We start from the raw sequence: 26256 nt of genomic DNA, 5'->3' as shown, positions 1-26256 counted from the left end.
CAGTGAGATGGAAGAAAAGGTGTTGTGCATTATTGCTAGGAAGAGCTCTCAGAAGCGAGGAATGGTTTACTTCAGCCTTTCTCCTGCCTTTGGTGTGGATAGACTGGGCCAGCACATGAACAGCCCTTCTGGACAATGAAACAATTAGGTAACTGTGGTGAGTAGCAACTTGGAAGGACTTTGAGTCACTGGTGACTTTATAGGAATGTTGTATCCACCCACCTAAGCTGCCTATCTTCAGACTTCTATAATGAGACAGATAAGCAAACTGTCATTTAAACGCAATAGCTGCTGGTGTTTTTTTGTCAGAACAGGCAGAGCCAACCCTAGAAACCATAGCTGTTTCTTCAAGAGAGACGTGGCTTGACCAGCACCTCCAGACAGTTAGCAGAAGGCTTCTCAGTTAAACCCTGGAGATGGGGAAAAGCAGACATTTAGAGTATCTTAAAGGACAACAGCAGGAACATCTACAGTCTCCCTTTGCAGTAACCCATTTAGAAGCCTGCACCATATCTCTTAGGTTTACAGCAGCATATTCCTGGAGCTGAGTCTGCTGCCGGACAAACACATACAAACCAGTTCCATCAAAAGTTGTTGACAGAGAAAGCAGTGCATTGTTTTCGTCACTGACAAGATCAACAGACCAGTTTACTTGTGCCATTTGAAAGGCTTTGGGACATCATATCCCCCATCCCATCTTCTTTCCCAACCTTCCATCACTGGCTACAGTATCTAAAACACTGAGAAATTTCTTTGTTGATTGGCATGTGTCAATGATACATCTGAGGATGAGGTTCCACCTCCAGGAAAGCAGACAAAACAGTAAATCATGCAATTGGGATAAGTGCCATGAAAGAAAAGACAATGGGGGACATTTCTTTGGAAAGAGTAGTGAGCAAAGATATAAGAGAGAGAGAGAGAGAGAGAGTGCACCAAGAGACAGGACAGAGTAACTTTGTGATAAGCAGAGAGGGCTGATAGACTGCTGGATGGTTCTTCACAGAGAAACATATATCCAAAGTATGTGAGGCGTAGGGGAACGAGGGAGTTCTATGGGGCTGGAGTTTGGCCAGAGCAGCAAAGTGGCACGTGGAGAGGCTAGAAAGGTCAGGGGAGGCTAGATCATGCAGTGCCTGTGTGCCCTGGGAAGGAGTTTGGACTTTAGTCTAAGTCTGAAGATAAGCCATTGATAGGCTTAAGGCAAGGGAAGGCCATAATTTGATTTGGCATTAAGGCAGCTTGCTGTAGCTGCTACGTGAGATGGACAGAGTCCAGCATGGAAGCAGGGAGCCCAGTGTGTGAGGAGGTGAGAAGCTGTGTGAGGGTAGCTTAGGCTATGGTGCTAGAGAAAAGGGATCTCTCTCTCTGCTCCCTCCCCCTCGATTTATGCATTTATATGAGGGTTGGAGCTAGGATGGAGGCTTGAACAGCTGTGTAGTTGGGGATCCACAACTGTGGAGGTCAGAGTCAGGATTTCGATTTGGGTCTTATAAGTATCAATGTCCTTATGAAACACAGGAAAGGAACTGAGAAAGAAAGCTTTGAAGACCTGTGTCCAAAAGCTCAGGGGATATCTTGAAACCAGACATAGAGATTTTGGAGCCACAGACAAGGTAATGGTACTTAGGCCCCAGAGACTAGCTGGGTGTGGTGGTGCATGCCTTTAATCCTAGCACGCAGGAGGCAGAGGCTGAGCCATAGTTTGTTACTGTTTGCTTGGTTTTGAGACAGTCTGATTGCATAACCCAGGCTAGTTTAGAGTCTACTTTGTAGCTCATGCTTGCTTTTCATAGACTGTTGCCCCATCTCAGTCCCCCACGTCCTAGGATTCCAGGTGTGCACCACCCTGCTGGGAAATGGGTAGGTCTTTAAAATATATTTAATCCTGAACTCTCCCCAAAATAGTCTTCACTGATCCTTGCAGTCTAGTACCTAGTTGATTAAAGTACAAAGTTAATCTAGCCTGTAACAATTGCTCAGAAACTGGCCCTGTCTGCTGTTACGAAATGCAGTGGGGAGCTATGGAAGTAGGAAACCTTGGGTTTGGTCTCCAGCACAACATAAAACGGGTAAATCACACCTCTAATTCAAGCATTCTCAAGGTAGAAACAGGAGGATCAGAATTTCAAGATTGTCCTCTGTTATATAACCCGAGATTTAAAACACAAATGGGAAGGAAGGAAGGAAAGAAAGAAAGTAGAGTAACATTACCTGGAAGGTTGCATAGACCCCTACTAAAGATATCTTTTTGTTTTGTTTTTTAGAGACAGGATTTCTCTGTGTTGCAGCTTTTCTGTCCTGGAACTCTGTCCTGGCCTCAAACTCACAGAGATCCACCTGCTTCTGCCTCCTGAGTGCTGAGATTAAAGGGATGAGCCACAACCACCCAGCCAACTCTTCCAGCCAGCCAGAGACTCCTCTGTCTTTGAACGTCCTGAGCAGCAGGGTTAGAAGGGACATGATGGAAGCACTTTGTTTTGCAGCTTGTGAAACTGAGGTCTAGAGAAGCCAATGCCAAAACACCGTGATATAGGTGCCTGTGGAAGGAAAGGAAGGACTGCAGCTCAGAACCCCTGGCTGCCTCTTCCCGGAATACCCAGTTGCTTCAGTCTTCCTCAAAGGGACTTTTAGGGTTGCATTCAGTTTTATGGGGTGCCAGGGCTGTGATAAGGTCTCCGAAGAAGAAACGTCAGAAAGAATGGATCGAAAAGTAAAAATGAGAGATGGTCGGTCAATGAGCAGTGTTTTTCCCCAGCTGGACTGGTTCCCTCCTGGGCTTTCTGTTTGTCCTCTGCAGCCATTTCTCCCCGGGGTGGTGACTTCATGTCTGTTCACATGACTTCAGCATTTCAAATCGGATGACATGTAGACATAGGTACATCATGTGTTCCAGCCCTGGCCTTCACAGTTCTCTGTCCACACAGTTAACTGAGGGTCTTTCCATATGCAAATATTCTTAGCTCAGCCAGAAATGCAAATTAGAATTCAGGTTCTTTCAGAAAAGCCCTTTCAATCTACTAAACACAACACTGTCCCGGTGGGGGTGGGGACACACTACCAACTTAGGATATTGACTACATTCTGGGAATAGGTTGGTCATGGTTGCACATCAGTCTGAATGTTCTTAACACCAATGGTCAGTAACCTCCAAATTGGTTAAACTGGAGTAAGGCCTAATGACTCAAACCTGTAGTCTTGGCTGCTTTAGAATCTGAGGGGGGAGATTACTTGAGCTCAGGAGTATCAGGAAAATCTTCCTGTAAAAAGAAAAGTGGGCTGGGCGGTGGTGGCGCAAGCCTTTAATCCCAGCACTCGGGAGGCAGAGGCAGGTGGATCTCTGTGAGTTCGAGGCCAGCCTGGTCTCCAAAGCGAGTGCCAGGATAGGCTCCAAAGCTACACAGAGAAACCCCGTCTCGAAAAACCAAAAAGAAAAGAAAAGAAAAGAAAAGAAAAGAAAAGAAAAGAAAAGAAAAGAAAAGTAGTTACAAGGTTGGAGAGAAGGTACAGGGACAAGAATATTGGCTGCTCTTCCAGAGGGCCCAGGTAGTATTCAGGTTGCAGTTCACAGCAGTGTGTAACTCCAGTTCCACAGAATTCAATGCCCTCTTCTTGCCTCCTTGGGGACCAGGAACGCATGTGGTACACAGACATACATGCAGGCAAAATATCCATGCACATAAAATGAATAAATAATTTTAATTGGTTAAATTTGGATTTGGTGTTGCATATCTGTGATCTTAGCATTTAGAAAGTGGAGGCAGCACATCTTAATTTCTTGGTCATCGTAAGTTATATAATCAGAATAATGGTTGAAGTCCCAAGGCAGTGGTGGTGGTGCACACCTTTAATCCCAGCACTAGGGAGGCAGAGGCAGGCGGATCTCTGTGAGTTCGAGGCCAGCATGGTCTACAAAGTGAATTCCAGGACAGCGAGCGAGGGCTGTTGCACAGAGAACCCTGTGTCAAAAAAACAAAAAACAAAAAACAAACCCCAAATCAGTGTACCCTTGTCATCTTGGAGCTAGACTACTTTGTTATCTCCTCTACCTGACTCATTTTTGCTACTAGGTCATACTGACTTTTCACCTGCTAGAAGATCCTCAAGGTTTCCCATAGTGTAACATCATCAACAACATGGACTTGTGACATCTGCAGGATCTATAGCCTGTGTGTGTGTGGAGCTGCAACCTGCATTTTGAACTTCCGGGAATCCTGATAGGGTGGATTACAGACCACCCTTGAGAAATAACTGCCTTGTATTGGCTTTGTCCTTTCTTTTCTGTGACCTCTGTTCTCACCCTTCCCTGGGCTGGCCTTCATCACCCCACCCACACCTGGATTAGAACAGCAGCTGGTCCACCATTAGCCCTTGCCTGTTCCAGCCTCTCTAGCTGCCAGAACCCATCATCTGCAAATAATTCTAGCCTCACAGCATTTCCCTACTCCGAAATTTCCTGAGACCTCTTAGATGCTACCTAAACTGCCAAGCCAGTTTCCCGCCCTTTTTTTTCTCTGTTCACTCCCATCTTTCCCCACCTCACTGATTTTTCTTTTTAATATGGTAGCCTCTGCTAGTTTGTACTGATTTCCTTTCCCTTTCCTTTCCAACTCTCCATGTTGTACCCATCATTGGAGTGTGAAACATTACACTACACGGGAGAAATTAAGAAAACTGTTGAGGTGGTTCATCCCATTTTTTCAGGCATCCATCTCACCTCCTCCATATCCATGATTTGCCTTGCATTAGCTATATGACTTTGGCCAAGGGGCCTAACTTCTCTGTACCTTACTTATTGTTCTCATTTTCTCATTGGTAAATGAAACTGTTTATTATTGGTGCCGTTCACCTGGAGATTGAACCCAGGGCCTTATTTGTCCTGGGTGTGCTCTCTATCACTGAGCTACACTGTGTCTAAACAGGGACTTTTTTTGAGACAGGGTTTCTCTGTGTAGCTTTGGAGCCTATCCTGGCACTCACTCTGGAGACCAAGCTGACCTCGAACTCACAGAGATCCGCCTGCCTCTACCTCCCGAGTGCTGGAATTAAAGGCGTGCGCCACCAATGCCCAGCTAAACAGGGACTTTTTAAAGTAAAATAATTCGCTTAACTTTATTTCATGTGCAATGCAATTGTGAGCTGCCATGTGGGTGCTGGGAATTGAACTCAAGTTCTCTGGGAGAACAGCCATGCTCTTAACCACTAAGCTATCTCTCCAGCCCCCCCCCCCCATAGGAATTTTAATAGCACATACGTCTTAGGCTTGTGGAGATAATTTAAAAAGTCAATAAAATTGATTCTAATGTTATGTGACATAAACTGTCATGTAAGTGATAATATGATTGTGATCTTTACCTCTTCCAGCCAGCTCCTCTCTACAAATCATTTCTTGGAATATCGAACTCAGAGTCCTTGGTTAAGCCTTGACTGGATCCAGGGGTGGGGGTATTTAAATGCTCAGTGTTTGGATCTGAGTGTGTTTCTCTGTAGCCCTCTCCCAGGGACTGGGCTGTGTCTCAATCTGTAATTGGCCTGCTAGCTAGGAGGAGAAGAGGTAAGATCTGAAAGCAAGGGTTTCCAGAAAAAGCATGATGTTAGTACAACTTCAAAACACCCTAGGAGTGGGTGGGCCCTGCACTTTCCTTCCTGTGTGCTTTCTCCAATCTTTTTTTTCTATACTCCAGGGGCAAGTGGCCCTGCCTCCTACTTCACTCAGTCCCCACTGGCTCTCCAGGAGGGCTCCCTCCCAAGCAGCTTGTCCTAAGCCTGGGGGCCTTGCTCCTTGTACCCCTTTCTGCAAATCTTGTTGTGGTCTCACTTTGTGTGTGTGTGTGTGTGTGTGTGTGTGTGTGTGTGTGTGTGTGTGTGTGTTCTGTTTTTGTGGAAAATACAAGCAATTCTTTAAAAAGCCACACTGAATTCAATAATTTGTTCTTTGCTTCCTCTCTCATCTTTTCTCTTTTGCTCTCAGTAAAGATTCCAAGTTTAACTACTTTGGACTTGAAGGAGGTCTGGGAGTATTTTTGATATTTCAAGGGGAAACTGTTGTGTCCTGAAGCCCATGGGGACTCTGGAAGCTACACAGAGCCCTCTGTCTCTCAGTTTTCTGGTCTGTTTAATGGAGCTAAACCATGACTGCCTTTTTATAAGGAAACACAGTTTTGCCTTCAGGAGGGTTACAGAGCAGAGCTCTTATGATCATGGCAGGAGGACTGCCAGGAAGATTGATGAGACAGTAGATCAGAGGTCAGGCAGCAAGTTGGCAAGCCCAGAACTGAAGGATTACTGCTTCAGCTCGAATTGTTTTTCCCCCCTTGGTCTGGGTCTGATGGGACCAGTGGAGCCTAGAACTTCAAAAGCCATGAAAGACCACCAGTGATGTTTTTCTGCCTTTCTCTACCCTGGTTGCTTTTGTGTGGAGCAACAATAACAAAGAGTTGCTCTTCTGTGTGAACAACAAACCCCTAAAGTTCCTCTTATCTGGTCTAGTAACCACTGTGGCCTCCTAGGTTGCAGTTGTTTGTCTCTGTTTAGGCGGGGTTGCCTAGGGAACAAAGTTGTTCTCTTTACCACTAAGTGACTGTGGGACAAGTTTTTTTCCCCTTTCTTGTACAGAACGTGTTTGTTGACCAGAGGGTTTGATGGGCTGCTTTCTGCCCCTCCTCATTCCCGCTCCCCCTCAGACCTCTTCCTTTCCTCATGCCCCCCTCCCCTTTTTGAGACAATGTCTCAAGCAGCCTAGATTGACCTTGAATTTATCTGCCTGCTTCCATCTCTCAGGTCCTGAGATTATATCAAACATACCATACTCATTTCACCCACCTGTCCCCACCCCTATCCCCAGTCTTTATAATACCATGGATCAAACTTTCCTTTATTCATCTGTTCTTTTTCAGCTAGAAAACAGGAGTGTGAAGTCTATAGGTGTACTTAATAGTTTAAAGGTGCCTCAGCTTGTTTTACAGGGAAAGGGCTTGAGGATGAGGATTGAGAAAGTCAGGTCAGATGAGGGAGGGGTGCTTGAGAGCTGAAATGGCAATAGTCCTCAGTTTGTTTCTATGCCAGCAGCTGTGTATTCAGCACATCATGGCCAAATTGACAGGTGTACACGATGAATTTGGCATCCTGAGTAGCAAGGTCGAAATTAGGTATAGAAATTGGGGCTCAGGAGGCAAGCAAGCAGAGATATGTAATGTTAGGAAAATGTTTTTTGACAATTGGAAAAGAACGGGCTAATATGTATAAATCTGACAAAGAAAGCATGTCCTTTTAATTTAATTTAGGTAGTAATTGGGCCAAGTCATCTTGGTCACCTTTGAGGTTTATGACTTAGGAAAACTGAAATTCTGTTCAATTGCATGTGTGTAAGTAATAGCTGTGTGTTCTACAGGAAGCCCAGATGAAATGAAATGACTGACATAGGGGTGACTCCCTTGGGAACACAGTAGGCTCAGAATTGGGCCAGAATTAAGTCCAGTTGAGGGTGCAGCAGAAGAGACACTAAATGTTCTTCAATAGTCAGTCAGACAAACTGCAGAGAAATGTGGACAGGGGAGGGCAGTAGTAAGTAGCCCTCAAGAGGTGCAGAGGGAAGCTCAAATATATTTTTCCCACACCGCTGGTGGATGTTGTGAGAGAACTCCTAGGACTGGTGGAGAAGCAGGAATTGAAGTCATCTTTCTTTGAGTGGGGTGGGGAATGCAGACTAAAAGAATGTGCTTTGCCACCTCACACAGTCTCCTTTTTCTCACCAAAATACTTTTATTTTGTCAAGGTCAAGGGTTCCAAGTGGATTTTTAGAATGCACTATGCAGCAGGAAGAGACCCAACTATGTTATGTTAACTCAGCTCATCTCTTGTTCCTTCAGAAATATACCTTACCTGTGGCATTCTTGGGGGTATTTTTCCAAATTTCATCTCAAGCTCAAGTTGGGTGTTAATAGTCATTCATTCTGTAGCTTTCATATAAAAGAGCAGGATGGAGTAGGAAGGTTGAGTCCAAATTTTTGTAAGAGCTGTGTGACTTTGGACAAGTTACATGAACTTGCTGAGTCTCAGCTTCCTTGTGTGGACAGAGAGGTGTAAGAGCACAAGCATATTCTTCATAAAGAATATGTGGATGACACACCCTCATGGATACAGCAGAGGTCTGACCCTACCCAGGTATTCAACAAATATTGACCACACTATCAAAACATTTTTGCCTCTATCAAGTGCCCACCCAGTCGACATATACAGACACCAAGTTTATTTTTAGAAAAAAGAGCAAAGTTTATTGAAATTTGAAGCTACATCTGAAAAATCAAAATCCAAATCCTGAAGACATATAGCAGGATAAGGTGTCAGAAAGTGGAAAGTGTTCACTGTCACAGAACCACCTTACACAAACTTGCTGGGTGCATCTCCCAGCCCCCCAAGGGATCAAAACTACTTATTCCTCTTGTCCACCACAAGACTCCATCCTTTGATTAATCCCAAAGTTTCCCACAAAAATAAAAAATAAAAACAAAAAACCCAAAACAAAACAAAAACAGTAACAAAAACAAACAAAAAACTTCTCAAAAATGTGAAGTCCAAGCTGATCATCTTTCAACCCCATTCTATGTAGTCAGCACCAATGAATGGTGGGTTTGGCATTCAAAAGAGGACTTCACGTGTCTTCAGTGGACAGATGAGGGAGGGTTGCAGCAGCAAGGCATCTGTGGCCGCATTGTGAGGCTGGTCCCCCTCTCCCTCCCTCATATCTTGAGTCTTAGTTAAACTACATGACAAAGTGGATCAATTTGGTAAATTAGCACAGTCAAAAAATTAGCTTTAAGAGATAAGGGACCAGTCAGTACTCCCAAAGCTGATTAGGCCTTTCAACATGTAGGTGTATGTGTATATGTATACATCACTACACTAAGATATAGATCTAGCCCTATGGGTATATATATGCATTTATGGCTATATAGAAAAACTATGCCAATACTAACCAAACAGAACTTTGTAAGCGGTCATCCCAAAGCTGTAATCCCACACTGGGCTGTGCACAAAGCCATGCATTATACCATATAAACCAATAGAAGGCTGACTTGGCTCAATCTCTCCCATCTCTGCTCCTGCCTCGGCAAGACAGAGGAGAAGAGAGAGGTTGCCTCTGCTTAAAACACAAATGGCTTCTTCATACAACAGTCGTCAGATGAAGCGGTGGAAGATGTCCATGGAAATGAAAAACAGACCCCTTATACTTTCTGGAGCACACTGGCATTACGTCTCAAACTACTTTCTCCTTTGTCAGCTGTAACTAAGTTGCCCAGGCCCTGGAAGCCCCCAGACCCTGTAGCATGAGAGGCTCATTGGCTTGGGGTTACTAGACCCATGCAACTCAGTTTCCAGAGACCTGCTCTCTGTCAGGGGTCTGTCACTGGAGTGGACCCAGATGGCCATGTCCTTGGTACATCTCTTGGCACCAGCTATGTTAGGTGTAAAGTTCTCCACATGAGATGACGCTTGGGGAGCCAAAAAACAAACTGGAAAGAACTAGGTAGAACAAGTTGTGGCTCTGCCCACCCTGAGGACAGAGCCACTTACACTGCAGAGCCACCAGGGGCTTCTGGGGTTTCTGGGGCTTCAGGTGCTGGCTCTTCAGGGCTCAGCCGGGACTGGAACTTTTCCAGCTGCTCCGGGCTTGCCAGGGTCTTCAGGAGGGTATTCTCACGCTCCAGCTGGGAGTTCTTCTCTACCAGCTCACGGATCTGCTCCTTTAGGATCTCCACCTCCTCTCTCACAGCGTACATCAGATGATTCTTCACTAGATCCTGTCATGAACAAAGCTATTTGTTAGCCATCATAGCCCCGCAGCAGCACCGTCATCCTGCCATCAAGCTGCTGCACTGGCTTTTATGCCACCATCATGCAACCCTCACACACCATGTTGTGATGAAGCTGAATTCTTTACCACCCGTTCTCTGACACACAAGATTCTTGTTCAGGAGAGTTGCAGGACTTGGGCCCTGCCAGGGTTGGGAGCCCAACTTGGTTGCAGATCCTCCAAATGACTAATGACTTGCAAGTCTGACTAGGTTAAGACCTCTCTTAGTTTGTCCTGATGCTGGCACAAATCTGGGGGAAGCCTACAGTGCACCCCATATTGTTGATCTGCTTTATAAACATTCGACAATACTATGAAATTATCTCCTAAAGATGCCACCTATTGTGGCATTTTCTCCCCTGCACATAAACCAATACACTGAGTCAGCTGTCTAGCAGACTCATGACCCTTGCTCTGGGGAAGGGGCAGAGCTTGCTACACCCTTTGAATTTCTCAAGGGATCGGGAACTATGACATTAAGCCACAGCACAATTGAGGAGCTTATCATGCAAGAAGTCCCAAAACTCTGCAGCATTTTGGCTGTTTGGCAGAGTGTGACTTCTACGTAGTAAGAAGCAGGCCAGCAAAAGGGTGGGGTGATTTGCTTTCCGTTTCCTCCCACTCCTGACCCTAGCCCAGGATCTGCAGAGGCACTGCAGTGCAACTGCATCCAATGAACTCGGGCCCCTGCCAACTGCAGGAGATGGACAAATCCAAGAGTCACAGCTCTCACCTTGCACCATTCAGGGGGGAGCCAGAGGCTGCTGCAAAGCCCTGGGATGGAGGAGTTCAAAGGGAGGTAGTGTAGCAAGCGCTAACTGGGAATGTCCTAAAAGGCAACCCAACTCACTAGTTGTACTCTGAAGTCTCCAAAGGAAGATGGGAAGCTGGCAGTTATTCTCCATAGGGTACCGGCTAAACGCTTTTCCTTCCACCCCCTCAGACCTGCCCAGAGTTACATAAGCTGCAGCTAAGTCAGGGGATGGTAATGACGCAGTGATGCCACTCACCATGGCCTGCTCAATCTTGTTGTCTAGGGCCACCACGCTGGCTCCGGAGGCACTGCCAAGACAAAAAGCAAAACCACCCATCACTCACTCTTTAAGTCCAAGGCAGCTGTGGCCGAAGTCTTCCATCTGCCTAGGGTCTTCCTCTCTCTTGTCTCCCTGTCCTGAGTTCCAGGCACTTTAGTGTTTAGGTCCGTCTCCAACCCCTGCAGGAAGCTGCACTTTCTAACCCCACTAGCCTTGGTGGGGCACCGCCCCGAGTTCCAACGGATTGGAACCCTGAATAGTTTCTGAGGCACACAGGCCTGAGCGGCCTGCTTTCAGGCGATTTGCAAACAATAGAGCGCGCGCCCGAGGCAAGCTCCCGCTGTGGGCCCCCAAGGTTCCGGGCAAACCTACCGATCTCCGAACCTAGCTAGGAATTCCTTCTCGATTTAGAAGCTTCCGGCCTTCTCCCAGACGGTGCACAGCCTGCCCCAGACCTGCCTAGGTCGCCGCCCCCTGCCTTCTCGGCAGCAGCTGCTGGTTCTCACCGCGCAGCAGCCGCAGGGACGCTCCGCCAGCGGATCCCAGCGCGGAGGTGACCCCCCCTCCTGCGTCCCCTACCTCCGCCCCTTCCCAGGATGCTACACCGCGGGGAACAGGGACCAGTGCAAGGCTAGCTAGCTCTGAGATCCACCTCGGAGCCCAGCCCCCGTTGGCTCCATGGCTTAATTCAGCGCTCAAGCTCGGGCTAGTGGTTACCTGTTATCCAGTTTAACGGAAACCACATCCCCTCCAAGCAGAGAAGAGAAGAAGGAGATGGAGAAATTGTGCAGCTGATAGACCGCCACCTCCATGGGGGTCTGATACATTTCGGTGTTCATGATTCAAGTTGCCGGGAGCTGTGGCTGGTTTGGGTGGCTGCTGGCGCACTGCTATGGGATAGGCTCTGGCGCCACAGTCCGACCCTGGAGCTAGGAGCAGGAGGAAGGCTGCAGTGCAGAACCTGAGCAAGTCAGGCACTTCCAATCTGGAGTTGAAGGGAAGTGGCTGGAGGGGTGTCACCAAGAGTGTCACAAACTCCACAGCCGCCAGTCCAACCCAGACTCAGAGATAATTTCGGCTCCTGGTTCTTTATATAGGAGGAGCCGGCTGCGTCACATGGCGTCAGGGGCCATGCAAATGAGTCCTGTACTGGGCTTTGTGGCCCAGTTAAACCACATCCCCCTTCGTGAACCTTAGTCAGGGAGTGTAAACAGTTCAGCAGTTTCTTGTGCCAACTGGCATCTCCAAAGAGGACTTTGGAGGCTGGTAAAAACCAAAGTGGAGCGCATTTGTAGAGAAAGAAGAAATGCTCTAGTAGGAGATAGAAAGCATTCAGTAGAGGGCGGTACTGCATTTAAAAGCTTTCTGGGTGACAGTCAATGTGCTCTAATTGGCTTTGCAATGCTTTCCTATCACTCTTTGAATGCCTACCCCCCTATTAGCATTGACTGACTGCCCCCTCAGTCAATCTCTTTCCTTGGACATAGACTTTCTATCTGTATGGTCACTCACTCAGCAATGCAGCTGTCCAGCAAATATCAGCCAGATGCTTACTTAGCCTGGTCCAAACTCCAGAACCTGGTCAACTCATCTTTTGAGAAGTACAAGTGTGGGAATAATGGATGCTCTGCATGTGATACACTCACAGGTCTGCACTAACCCAAGGACTGATGGGATGGACACATACTAGGGATCAGTAGGTGGGTGACAGAGGATGTGGAAAGATGACAGGGTAGTGGAGTTGGCAAAGGAGTGACCACAGATGCCAACCCTTTTTCTATTTGGTCTCTACACCCCACTCTGCAAAGAAAATACATTTAACACCATTACCTGAGAGCTCATGACCCTATTTATTTGTATTTTACATGTATGGGTGCTTTGCTGGTATGTACGTACGGCTGTGCACCACATGAGTGCCCGGTGTCTGAGACCAGAAGAAGGCAATGGATACTCTGGGACTGGAGTTACAGAAGATTGTGAGCAGCCATAGAGCAGCCAGTGCTCTTGCTGCTGAGCTCTCTCTCCAGCCTTAATTTTATTTGTTTGTTTATTTACTTACAGGCAGGGTCTGTCTATGTAGCTCAAGATGGCCTCTAATCACAATTCTCCTAAAATCTGGGACTATAGGCTGCACCAACATGACTTGGCTAACTATTTTTGAAACACTTTTAAACTTTCTTATACACAGCAAGCTGAAGAAGAAAACTATAAACCAAAGTTACACATAAACTGCCTCAGGAAAATAGCGCCATGTGATGATGTAACCATGTAAACAGGACCCTGAGGAAAGGAAAATTTAGGATTTCTCCAGGTGCTCCCAAGCTTAGAACCCTGAAGCATCGACACCATCTACATCTGTATATTTCCTGTTTTTTTTCAACTTTTATCCTTCTTATAAAATAGGAAATAATGAATGATACAGGAAATCCAAAGAGAAACTCCACCCCCTGGGGAAATTTGGCCAAACTATAAATAAACCCACTTTTATTTACTCCTGTTCACTTTAGAATATAGGAAACTAAGCTGGTACATTGTGGACCTAAGTGCCTAGTAGTAATAGGTACTTAAAGATGCCATAAGGAAATGAAGTTTCTATTGTCCAATAAAATTACACATCTGCACCAATATATTTTCATTCTTTGGGGTATTAAAAAGAAAGGAAGGAAAAAGAATGAAAAAGGAGGTGGCACCTAAGCCTTGAGGTTCTTTCTTCCTGATCCTAAGAGAGGCCACCTGGTGGACAAAATTAGAACTGCAAACATAAGAAACAATGTGGGCAGAGAAAGGAGTAAGTGATGCAATCACCAATACTGTTTACACCAACCCAGGACTAGAGGAACATTAGGTTCCACCAACATATACAATAGTTTGCATGATGTTAAGGCAAGTACACATAAATCAGTGCTCTACAAGCTCTGGTCCAATGAAATAGCCTAGTGCATTCGTTCTATTGGAAAAGTACTGAGACCTCTTATCAGCAAAAGAGGTAATTATTTGCTTCAGGATTTTCTCTTAGACAGGTACCTGGTACTGACACCCTGGCTAAGGCCCCAGCCAAGCCAAATCTGAAGACCTTGACTTCCTCCTGGCTTTTAGTGCCACTGAACTGCCACTGTTTTCAGCTATGAAATGGGCCTCCACTTGTAGATTTCAATGGTGACATATTCAATGTCCATTGCAGTTACAAAGAGCTGACCAATAAACTCTCCAAGCAAATCTTTTGCATAGCCCACTTCATACCATTTTAGGTGGGAGATAATGCCAACCTCAGGATATTGTTAACTTCAGGCTCTCTGAATGTGGTGTTTGCACTAAGTGGTGTGAAACAGACAGAATGAAGTATAGATAATATTTATAGGCCATCAAGAATGTTATCTTAAGACGAAAAAAAACTTTTAAATTAGCTGCTTTTGGAGTTCCCTGGTTTATTAATCTTCCCTCTGCACCTAGAGCTTTCTTGGTCTGAAAGAACTTCTGAGTTGTTTTCTCTTTATTACTTTGTTAATTTTCCCTAAACTACTGCTGCTCACCCCAAGATTAAAAAGGAGATGGCGAGAAGGCAGTGCAAGGTAGGAATAAGACAGGTTGGCAGGGGTAAAATACCACCAGGAAGATGGGTATAAGAGAAGTAAAACAATCATTTTTGTGCAGATTTCCTCATTTGGAAACAATGATAGAGAAATCCAGGTACTTTGAGAAAAGAGGAAACAGGGGTTGCTCACAAGGTTGAATTGAATTGCTCACTAATTATACTTCAAATAAAACACAAGCTGAGTCTCAGAGTCACTGATTGTAATAACTACCACTAATGGAGCACTAGCTATGGGCTGACACTGTGCTGACTACAGCACAAATCCTACATTTTAGGCACTACCTTACCATTTACAAATGAAGAAACTGAGGGTCTGGCTACCTTGCCCAAGATGATGACTACATCCCAGAGCTAGGACTCTAGCACAAATCTACTGATCTAGAAACAAAGTTTTTTTTTTTTTTAACTATATCAGCAAATGGATAATTGTGGGTCAGGAAATATGTTTACTGAAAGAGCAAAGATAACTGAAGTTGGAGGAATGAATTGGAGTAGTCAGAGAAGGGTTAGGAGGAAAGAAAGAGTGAAGGAAAATGCCTGTAGGATGCCAGCAACATTGACGGTATACAAGAGGCAAAATATTCAAACTGTCCCTAAGAACTTTAGAAAAGGGCCATGTTCGTAATGTTCGTTTAGATCAGTTCAAAACACAGTTGAGACGTCTTCAAAGTCATGTCAGCCTAAGAAATGGGAGATATTAATCTAACCTGGTAGTTCCAAAAAGAAAATGAATATATAGTTCCAGAGCACACACTATTCCAAATAAAGTGTGTGGTCACAGTCTAGTCAAACCTCAAGTTTTTGGGCCCCCACTTGCTGACATTCATAGTTAAATTTCCCCCATTTTTTCTTACTCTTGATGCACCCAGTCTTTAGAATGAGGTAGAAAACATGCTTAGCTGGGCATTGTAACACATGCTTTTAATTCCAAGAGGTAGAGGCAGGCAGATCTCTGTGAGTTCAAAGTCAGCCTAGTGTACATAGTAAGTTCCAGGCTAGTCAGAGCTACACAGTGAACCCAAAAGAAATGGAAGGGAAGGGGAGGGGAGGGGAGGGGAGGGGAGGGGAGGGGAGGGGAGGGGAGGGGAGGGAGGGGAGGGAGGGAGAGAGGGAAGAAGAAGCAAGCTTATAACAAGAACTTAGTGTTTTGTTTTTTTCAGACTGACCCACTATCCTGTGGATTCAGCCCACACTTAGATCAATCTCTCTTCTGCTATATGCTCATAGTTCTGTTATGTGAAACATAGGCTTATCTCAGTTTCCTGAGAATGACTGGATCCCAGGGTTAGATAAAAAAAACAAAACAACTGATGTAAATGTCTCTATACAAAGATTTTCTAATAACAAGGACAAGGGAGATTGAGGGAAGGGGCTGAACAGTTAGTTTCCTGGCTAACCCTCAGCACACCAGAAAACTCCTCTGTTCAAAACAGTTGCACCAACCCTTGGAGAGGGTGAAAGATTGTACAGTACATTATATGCATTATCTGGTCTAAAACTTCTGAGTAAAATGCTGATCTTATCCTTCAGTCCTGCACAAGTGGACTCCATACAGGAACTAGCAACGTACGGCTTCAACAGCCCAGCAACATCAACATTCAGAAATATTTATAAGCTGCTTCTTATATCCCACAACTTATAAATGTAGCCTAGATCTGGTGCCAGCACACCAGCAGCATCTGTTGATGAGCTAGGCCCTCTACTGGCTTTCACTTTTAGCTCTAATGCCGCAGTACTTTGCAATGAAGCAGACATAACTGGCCCTACCTCCCTGGGGGTGACCTCCTGAAGAAGGGTGCTGAAATGAGGATGGATCTACTCTCCTCATTTCAGGAGGCCCTGGAAGTTAGTTTATTGTTTGAGTTGGAAGAATGTGTTCACATTCCCATTGGTCTGTTCTACTTTAAAAGCCAAGAGCTCCAGATACTTGGGGTTCCCACAGAACAGTAGATAGGTAACTGGGAAAAATCCTAGCAGCATGGACTCAAATGGAATCTCAGCATGCTACAAAAGGGTGGAGAGCAGGCTCGGGTGGGTGGGGTAGGTTGAAGGAGGCAGTGAGGGGGAACATCTTACTTCCCTTTTTGTCACACTTGAAGCATTGTGTACCACACAGCCAGAAGGAAACTATTTATAGGCAAGTCTTCCGTATTTTCTACAGGGAATGTTCCACCCAAGGATTCAGCAATATTGCCAGCAAAACACAGGGTCCTATGTCAGGAGGAGCGGAAAAGGACATGATGCGAGAGGTGTGGGACCAGCCACAAAACAAACACTGGGTTAGGAGCTAGAAAGGGAAATACAAAAAGGATATTGAGTGACTGAGCATTAGTACAGTGTTAATGGGATGGGTCAAAAAGCATCCCTCCCCACTTACTTCTCCACCAGAGCCCCCTTCTTTCTGAGGCTCCAACTAGTTCTGGTTACTTACTTGTCCCCTTTTCTGAAGAGGCTTGGGGAGTAAGGAGGCTGAAATGCCATGGTATAATCTGTCCTTGTTTCTTATCTTCTCTCTTCCCCTCTGGTTCCACTCCAATGTGAGAGACTATAGACAGGAAGGCCACTGCCACTTACATAGTTATTTTGACTTCATGGAAAATCCCCAAAGTTCAGAAGGAGGGAAGCAAGAAGAAAAGACGGTGACAGAGAAAGTGCCTTGTTCTCTGTAGATCATGTGAATTGCCTTTCATGGCCAGGACCCAGAACCTTAACTTTGTTGGGCAGGAAAGTGGGGAGGACACAGATGCAAATGCAGAAGGCGGTGGTGTTGGGGGGGGCATGGAGAATCCTAGTAGAAAGATGGATACTCTCTTGAAGAAGTAGCTCTAGCAAATGATTTGGGGCACACCCTGGCACTGGATGATAACAAGAGCAATGAATTGTGCCTTTCAGCTCCCTACTGGACAGGGTCCCATGTGAGCTTCAAAAACAATCTCTTGAGTGACACTCGGGATAGGACGCAGAACTGAACTCCATTTAAACAAGGCATTCTGTCCCCCTTCCACTGCAATCATTCACATAAGTAAACACTGCTCTTGTCAAATCACCTTCATTACCTCAACTTTGTTGGCTAACTATGGGAGGTCTTGTATTGGAGTCTCAGCAAGACTAGAAATATCGATAACTTACTCAGGAATGCAGTTTAACCTCAGTGGATCTTAAATTTCATGTCAGTATTTATGCCTGTCTCCTTTCCCTTTATGCCTTGCGGCTGGCACAATCAACCTCCATAATTTTTCCAAGCCTTCTTCTAATTTTCACCTTTACCAATATCTATCTGTAAATTTCCTGAAAAAGAGGTTTGTACAATTAACCTAGGTGAAAAGCAAACTGGTAATACAAGATAAATTATTCTTCCTTCTAGAATATCTTAAGTTTGTGGCAAATTCAGAAGTTCTCCCTACTGTTAGACATTGGTGAAAGGTTTATGTAAAGAAACCAAAACATGAAACAAAAAACTAGGGTTTGGCACAGGAGTGTAGCTTGGAGTTCACGGGGACCATACCATACCCACCTCTGGGCATAATTTCAAAGTGAAGAGTGAAGTTTTCTTATTCCCATCCTCTCTTCTCTTTGGCCATTGCCTACCTAGAGCTGGTTATACAGCAGCCACAGAATATGGAGTTTTTGTAGGACCTATGTTTTCTCCGACACTCGGGCTGACAGTGCCCAGAAGGGTTTGTAATGCAAGGCCAACATGGGGTTCACTTCTCCCTGACACGTGCTTGACTTTTCTCCCTTGACCAGCTCCGTCGCTCTGTCTTACTCTCATTCCACATCCTTTATGTAGCAGGGTTGTTTGCACCCCACCCCCAGGCCAAGAGACATATTCACAAAAGCAAGTAACGGTTCTCTGGAAATCTTGGTGCATTGTAGCCTTACAGAGGCTGGGGGAAAAAAAAGAGTATAATATGGCAAATAAGCATGTTTGTTCATCTGCCCCAGCTTATACAGGACAAGGAGACACTGGCAGTACCTTCTTAACCATTTACCCACTTTGCTCTGTGAAGCCATCCTGATAGCCAAGATTCCAAATTTTTTTTCCGAGCATTTGCCAAGGTTACTTTGATAGGTGTATCAAGGACTTTAGGCTACTAAAAATGCTTAGGAGATAAAAACCAAGAGGACTCTGCTAGGGTGGCAGGGACAACAGACAAGGGGCTTGCTAATAAGGCAGAGGACCTTGTTAGGGAGGAAGAGCTAGCAGGCAAGGGGTTTGTGAAAAAGGGAATAGGCTTTAAGGTGGAACACCTGGCTCCATTGTATGCCCCACAATAGAACAGGTGACCTTTGAAGTGATACAAGTTTTCTAAGAAATATAAGGATGGTTAATATTACCCTTCTCTTCAGGGTTTTTGGCTCCTGAAGCCACAATGGGTCTTAGATTGTGTTCAGTAACGCTCCCTTTACATGAGAGCAGAACTATTCACCAGTCACTTGGGGTGAATCCCTGGGCCTCTTTTGTGGGATTCTACAACTTGTGGAGAGAGGCCCTGCAGATTTCAAAAGGTCTGGTCTGTTCACACCCTACCCTGAGGCTTCCTGGATGGTGAGAAGGCAGCCCAGATGGAGTGGGAGGCCATACTGGGGATACAGAAATTGGGTGGGAAGTAGGGGGTACACTTCTCTTAAAACGGAAAGCAGAGAAATAGATAGAACTATTCCTTGGGCAGGGTCCCCAACCATGGGAACAGTGCCAGAGAACACTCAAAGGAGTGATGGGAGTGGTTAAGGAAGGCCTCTCAACAGGGTTAAGAAATGCTGACAAGGAATACACACACCTTCTCAAGAAGAAAGAGAAAAAACCACACATTTTCATATTCTGCCCTCCCCCCATGCAACCCCTCCTCAACCTTTCACACAGTTCAATTCCCAGAGATAGTCAGGGAAAGAAGGCCATTCCTTCCACAGTCTCCTCCTCCCTCCATCCCTCTGCTCTTCCTTGGCTGTTTTCAGCTTCCTTATGTCCTCAAAAGGGTAGTAAGATGATAAGACATGACAAGAGGACACAAATTATAGAGTTTAAGTCAGTGTCATGACCTCTATTCTGACATCCAGAGCTGGCTATGTGTTGTATAGAAGTCACAGATGACAGGATCTTAGAAGAAACTTGGAGTGGCATTCAGATAGAGAAACCAGCTTTAAGCACCTAACTGCATGCTGGGAAAAGGAAATCCTTGGCACTGCCAGGACTACAGTTTTCAAAGCTGTCAATCATACATTATAAGGAAGTCTTTTAAGTAAAGGAAAAATAAGGCATGTGCCATTTGTGCACAATCAATCATATGTGATGCCTAAGGAATGACTCCCACAGGTTTTTCCTGAGGAGAGTTCTAATTAAGGCCAGTCCTGACATAAGTGCCTTCTGTGACTGGCTATCTTGGAATGTAATTTGAAGGGCAGAGGAAAAAAAAACTTCATCTTAGTTGTTTTCCAGACCATCAAATGTGGTTCCTATGAAGACCCCATCATGGTCATGACTCTGTGTTTTAGTGATATCTTCTAGAGCTATACTTTTAGGAACTAGAAAAGTTCCCTTGCCAATGGAAAGCAACAGTAGAGAGGTACCATATGCAGCCACTAATGAATAGTTCAAGTGCTTCAGTATGAGATAAATTATCGAAGTACTTCTGTAGTCAGTGGCCAATCAGAGTTAGAACACAATTTAGACTCACAGAAAATAAACTTGATAGTGGCCATGGAGGGAAAGTAATGGGCCACTCCAGTGAGCTAGTGAGACTTGTCAGGAGAAGGGGAAGGTTACATTTTAGGTGATTTGGATACAATTCTTCCATACTAGTCCAAGCAACTGTTTTTAAGGGCTGCTGACAAAGAATGCACACATCTTATCAAAAAGAAAGCACACACACACACACACACACACACACACACACACACACTTATAAAAATACCTTTCTCCAGCCTTTCACAAGTCCGATTCCTAGAGGTAGACAGGCAAAGAGGGGCCTCATCTCATTTTCTCCTTGGTTGCCAGCTTCCCCATGACTCTCAGTAAGGTAATAGCAAGACATAGCACTTTAAATCAAATCAGTGCTCAAATCGTGGCTTAAAAGTGAGAGCCAAGAAAGGGCCTATCTAAAAAGCTCCTGTGGTAACATAGATAGATACTGAGATCTACTTTGCATGATGCAGTTCAACACATTCCAGGCCAGCTACCTACTTTTCCATGTTTCTCACTTTTAGAAACTTGATCAGACCACAAGAGAGCTATTATTAGGGGGATAATCACCTACTCTTTGTTTGTTGTTGGTTTATATATTTTTTTGGAGGGGGAGGAGAGATTTTGAGACTGCTTCTTGCTATACAGTCTCGACTGGCCTGGATCCTGTTTAGTAGCCTATATTGACCTTGAACTTGCGGAGGTCATCCTGGTTCTGCCTTCTGAGTGCTGGGATTACAGGTATGTGCCACCATAGCAGCCTTTCTGAAGTACTTTGATTTATATGTAAATATTGGAGAACTTTGCCTCTGTTATGAGAAATAAGATTCCTTTTTTTTTTTTTTTTTTTTTTTTTTTTGGTTTTTCGAGACAGGGTTTCTCTGTGTAGTTTTGGAGCCTATCATGGCCTCGAACTCACAGAGATCCGACTGCCTCTGCCTCCGGAGAGCTGGGATTAAAGGTGTGGGCAACCAACTCCCGCCAAGAAATAGATTCTTTCTAAGGCACTTCACAGTTGTCTTGGGAATTCTCAGCCTGTGAAGCTGAGGTTTGGAAATGAGATAGCACAATAGGCAAGAGGAAACTCAGGCCAGAGAACAGGAAAGGTCTGACTTTTCTGAACATCAGTCTGGCCAATGAACAGACCTTAACTCCATTTACAGAAGCAAGCTCAACTGAAGGTCCTTGCTTGCCATCTACTCAGTCAAATGTGGGTTGGGTTGTTTCTAGGTTTGCCAAAGGGATGTGACTCATTCCCCATCAGTAACTTGTTAGGGCTGACTACAAAAGACTAGTTGGGGACTGTTTACTGCACATACTCCCATCCCTACCCTGATCCAAGGCTGAAACTTACCTACTTCTACCATCACTATCACCCTATGCTATGATTTGAGTCTGTCTTTGGTCAGGAGGCTGCCTCCATTGCTTATTCAACTTCCTTCTCTCAAGGGGTAACAAGAGGGGAATTCACTGCTGTGACATGCATCTGATCTATGACCTATATGTGGGCATTGTATTTCATTTTTATCTTTATTTTACACTGCTATATTCTGAGGCTTAGAAATAAGCAAAGGTTATGCTTTTCCCCAAGGCCTGGACTTCCTGGTTGTCCATAAGCAACATAATCTTTTTAACCTTTTCTCTTCCATTGCTCCTTGAGACAGTGCCATAGGTGAGGCTTTAAAAAAGAGATACTTTGGGTCAAAAACCTGGAAAATCTTAGTGCCAGTCTGAAACATCAGTTATTATGATTTGAATATGAAATTACCCCAATAGACTCACGTGGAAATGTTTGGTCCCCAACTGGTGGCACTATTTCAGGAGATGAGGTCTAATTGGAAAGAAGGAGGTTAATGTTAACCTGCCCTTGAAGGTTATACCTGCTCCCCATCCTTTTTTCACCGTTTTCTGTCCACCATTAGGTGAGTAGCCTCTGCCACATGCTCCTGCCACCATATTGTTCTGACTAACCATAGTTCTACAATCAATAAAACCAAAGACAACGAACTTGTAGTTGTTCTCAGAGGTATTCTGTTAGATAGTGATGAAAAGCATTACTATGATAAACAGCTCTCAGTCCTTCCTGACAACATGTATGTGAAGTAGTGAAGTCACCTTATCAATTACAGACTTCTTTTAAAGGCCACAAGAAGACTATAAGGATAAAGCACAGAAATGAAAAAATTCAAAGTGCCAGCATAGATTAAAAAAGAACAACAACTTATAGTTGTCTTTGTGCCAATAAGCAAAGACAAAAGTGCCTGGGTCATGATGGGTGGAGGTTTTGTGGGTATAAGAAGCCTTTAAGACTCATAGACAACAGAGTTGGTGGGCCTTACCAGGAAAAGCCTCTTGTCAAAGCTCACACACCTTGAAAATAAGATGAACACTAGTCCCACTATCCTGGGATAGAGCTCTAACAGCAACCTAATGAATCCTGGTCAACCGTTCTGACATCCTGTTATTTGTTGAAACTAATAATACTGTGGGGTTTGTTGACAGAATTGCAAGAGAACTAAGTAAATATAGAGACTGAGGAATAGCCAAGTATAGGCAGTTATTACTTCTTTGGCTAAGAAGGGATTTTTAAAGATACCTCTTTGACTTCCTGGGAAACCAGGGCCTGAGTAGAGTTAGGAGATAACCCAAAAGGTATCTGTTATGTTACCAGTGATTCCTCTTTGGCAGCTACAACAATGGTTTTGGCCCACATACAGATACTGGTCCCTCAGACAGATGCAATGACAGAAGAGTAGAGAGGTATTCCTGTAACATACATTTTTTGAGAGATACTCTAATATCTGTACTAAACAAACTTTGTCAAGCAAGAAGAAAATTATGTGAGGAGACCAGAGTATTTTTCCCATGTTGATTACTGCCCAGCTGGGAGACAGCATAGATGACTCCTAAACACCCTATATTGTTAGATCCTCATCCATAAAAAATGGAACTATGTTTTTCCTCTCATATAATGCCTTACAGGGTGTATATGTTATGGGCACCTTAAAGTCTGGAAAAAGATAATGTCACTTTGTTTTTTTTTTTAATAGAAGAAAGATGCTCTAAATGATTATATATATTATATACAATGTATGTATGTGTATATGTATTATACTTCTAGACTTTATTGACAACCTGTAGATAGTCACATTCCTTAATTTGTTGGAGAGTGAAAAGGGAACATGTGAATGCGATATACTCTATGATCCTACAGAATGGCTAGAAAAAATGGCTCTCTAATTATGCAAGCCTTTCAAACTGTTTCAAACTTTCTGTCTAGTATATATTTTTCCTCAGTTTCAGAAGTTATTTACACTTATTATGTGGAGGAGGGTAATTTGAGGAATTGATATGAAAATGGCATCAATATGTAAATTAGAATACATAATATTAACCAAGGTCACACAATCTCAGAAAAAAAAAAACATGTTCTCTCTCACATGCAGAACTTAGCCAATAATATACATATCAATGCAAACAAATGTACATGTGAAAACAGTGTAGCATGAAGAAAAGAAAACAAGAAAGACAAAAAACAAGGGGGTGAGGAAGGACTGAATGTAGGTAATGTCCGTTATGAAATGTTAAATATCCAAGTCATGAAACAGAATGTAAAGCTGTTTTCCTAGTTCTAATTCTATCATGGATTATTTTGTTTCTGTTCGTTTGTAAGTGCATAAAATGTATTTAATAATGAAAACATAAAATTTAATGGGGCCGGGTGTTGGTGGTGCACGCCTTTAATCCCAGCACTTGGGAGGCAGAAGCAGGCGGATCTCTGTGAGTTAGAGGCCAGCCTGGTCTCCAGAGCAAGTGCCAGGATAGGCTCCAAAGCTACACAGAGAAACCCTGTCTCGAAAAAAAAAATTAATGGGAAGTCCCATAGCTTCAGTTCCAAATGCCTATTTTAACTGCATAGAAATTAAAAATTAGAATTTTTCTAATAGCTTCAAGTGAGGAAGAACTGTAAGCAGATTAATGTATTGGCCTTTCATTAACACTAAACTTTAGAATACTCGTTGCCTGAAAGTAATTCTACAGTTAATACATAAAAGACCCTTGAAAATCAAACATTCTTTGCAAACTGAAACACTGAGTAAGTACCCACTGATAACTTGTAAGCAAGGCCTAACTACTTAAATAAAAGGGGCAGGTCACCTGAATATGTACTCTTGGTTCTCCGGTCAGTTTCCATCTTCAGCTAAAGGAGTCATTTGGGAACAGGTCACCCACAGGGAGCAGCAGAGGGTGATAAAAGTCCAGGAGCAGGGCAGCCAAATCTCAACTGGCACCAATATCAAAGAGAGATTTAGGGTTAGCAGGCCTGAGTGACAGTGGTATAACTTGAGTGATGGAATGTGGAGAGACAAAACCCATCTAGATAAAAATATTCTAACATCCACTAAGATAAAGGCAATGTCACCCTTGGTTTTGAAACCTTCAAACATTCTGTTAAAATGAAAACCCTTTCAGAGAGAAAAGGAAGGAAGGTGATGGTCTGAATTGGGAAAAATACTGCTTACCTGATGGCTTAGGACATGAGGAAGTGAGCCAAGGTATTCAAGACTAGCTGTCAAGAAACCAAACTATGTGTGAGGGGCAGCTGTAAAGGCAATAAACTTTATGGTCTCTGAGGCCAACTTGGAGATAACTCAGAAAACACCAGACCCAGATGGACCCCCTGAAGGAGGCAAGGGAGTAGTTTGGAAGTCCTCATACCCCCTGAGCCCTGCTGTGAGGTGCTGACAGCTGGGAGAGGACCTGAAACCAGTTAGCCTGGGGCTCCCAGCCAGTGTATTTTCATCTTGTTTTGACTGGGACTGTCCTCCCCAGCATAAACACATCTAACTCAGGGGTAGAAAATGTAGAACAGCTTAAAATAGGTGAGTGGAATGTTTCTCACCCCTGAATCACAAGCAAAGGGATGTCCTGCAGGTGGGGCCTTATTTAAAGCAAAATAGACACAAAACTGTGGGAGTAAGTGTCTGTAAGGCCTTGACCTAATGGGAGACTGCCCCCCCCCCAAAGTCTCACCTGGTCCAAACCATAAAAGCAACAGCTTTCAAGTTCTGATAACCTATCCTAAGAGCAGATTCTACTTTTGGTTTTGGTTTATCCCCCTCAGCATTTTGAATCTTGTCAACAGTCTTAGTAGCTATGTAATATATGATTTTAGGCTTATTGTATGGATGAGAATATGAGATGTTAAACCATTAAATGACTTTCCTGGGATTTTGGAGCACTAGTGGCACAGACCAGATAAGAGTCTTTGGTATTTTATTACAAAGCACTGGATTGACTGTAACTGTGCACTGTGAGTGTTAGTGGTGGCTTGTTTGCAGGAAAGCACTATTATCATTAACTTATTATACCTCCAGTCCCTTGTATCTTTTTTTTGAGGAGTGTTCCAGGTACAGTTGTATTCTTGGCAGTGGTTGTAACTGTAACTTACACCCAATGTCACTTCTTGGGGAATTCCTTCCATCACAGCTGCAAGGGAATTGGGAAGGGATCCTTATCAAGACCAGGAAGGAATGCCAGAACAGGTGACCCCCTCTAGGATGCTAGGATGGAATAGCTCTGAATTTCAATACAGTGACTAGCCCTTGGTAATGGCAAACAGGTGCAAACTACCCAGGAGGCCGGGAAGAAAGGACAAAAGACTGAGTATAAAGGTAGTATAAGGAAAGAGAAAAGGTAAACATGTACTTTGAAACAAAGTGTCACCCATCACAGTGTCTTTGCAGGGCTAGTCCCCTGGGCTAAACTCAAGTAAGAGCCTATGTTTAGAACTTTCCTGCTTCCTTTTCAGGTACCTTCCTCTTGCTTTTGTCCTTAGGCGACCTGTGTCCTTGTCCTCCCACAGCCTGGGAGTTTCAGGGTTGGTTGGGCATTGGCCTCTCCACTCCAGGAAACTCCAGGTCTACCTTCCATAAAACAAGTTTATCTAACATTTTGGCTAGCCCTAAAGGACAAATTAAAGAAATTTGTTTGTGTTTTCCCTGGTCAGATCACAGGTGCTTTAGTCCAAAGAGGTAAGTCAATAGTATAACTTTAGATGAGGGTGGCAATGCTGAAGGAGACTGCATATCAGTGATTT

The 26256-nt window shown here is 44.2% G+C and overlaps 1 protein-coding gene across 7 annotated transcripts in view; it reads right to left on the bottom strand.

Moving 5' to 3' along the window:
* Positions 1–8243: 8243 nt before the first annotated feature.
* Positions 8244–26256, bottom strand: part of Tsc22d3 (TSC22 domain family member 3) — a 60817-nt gene continuing 42804 nt past the window's right edge. For 5 of the 7 annotated variants that reach the window (XM_027433602.2, XM_027433605.2, XM_027433601.2 and 2 more), the window contains exons 3-4: positions 10861–10912; positions 8244–9797 (exon numbers count right to left, since the gene is read on the bottom strand). In XM_027433602.2, coding sequence (XP_027289403.1) covers positions 9567–9797; positions 10861–10912 — 283 coding nt within the window. In that variant the 3' untranslated portion in view covers positions 8244–9566. Of the gene's footprint in view, positions 9798–10860; positions 10913–11256; positions 11418–11601; positions 11963–26256 lie in introns of those variants that run through there. The other 2 variants (XM_027433606.2, XM_027433607.2) reach the window with 2 other exon arrangements.

Source organism: Cricetulus griseus, chromosome X, assembly GCF_003668045.3.
Source record: "Cricetulus griseus strain 17A/GY chromosome X, alternate assembly CriGri-PICRH-1.0, whole genome shotgun sequence".
Classification (NCBI taxonomy): domain Eukaryota; kingdom Metazoa; phylum Chordata; class Mammalia; order Rodentia; family Cricetidae; genus Cricetulus; species Cricetulus griseus.
The sequence above is the reverse complement of the archived record's forward strand: the minus strand, read 5'-3'. Positions and strand labels throughout refer to the sequence as shown.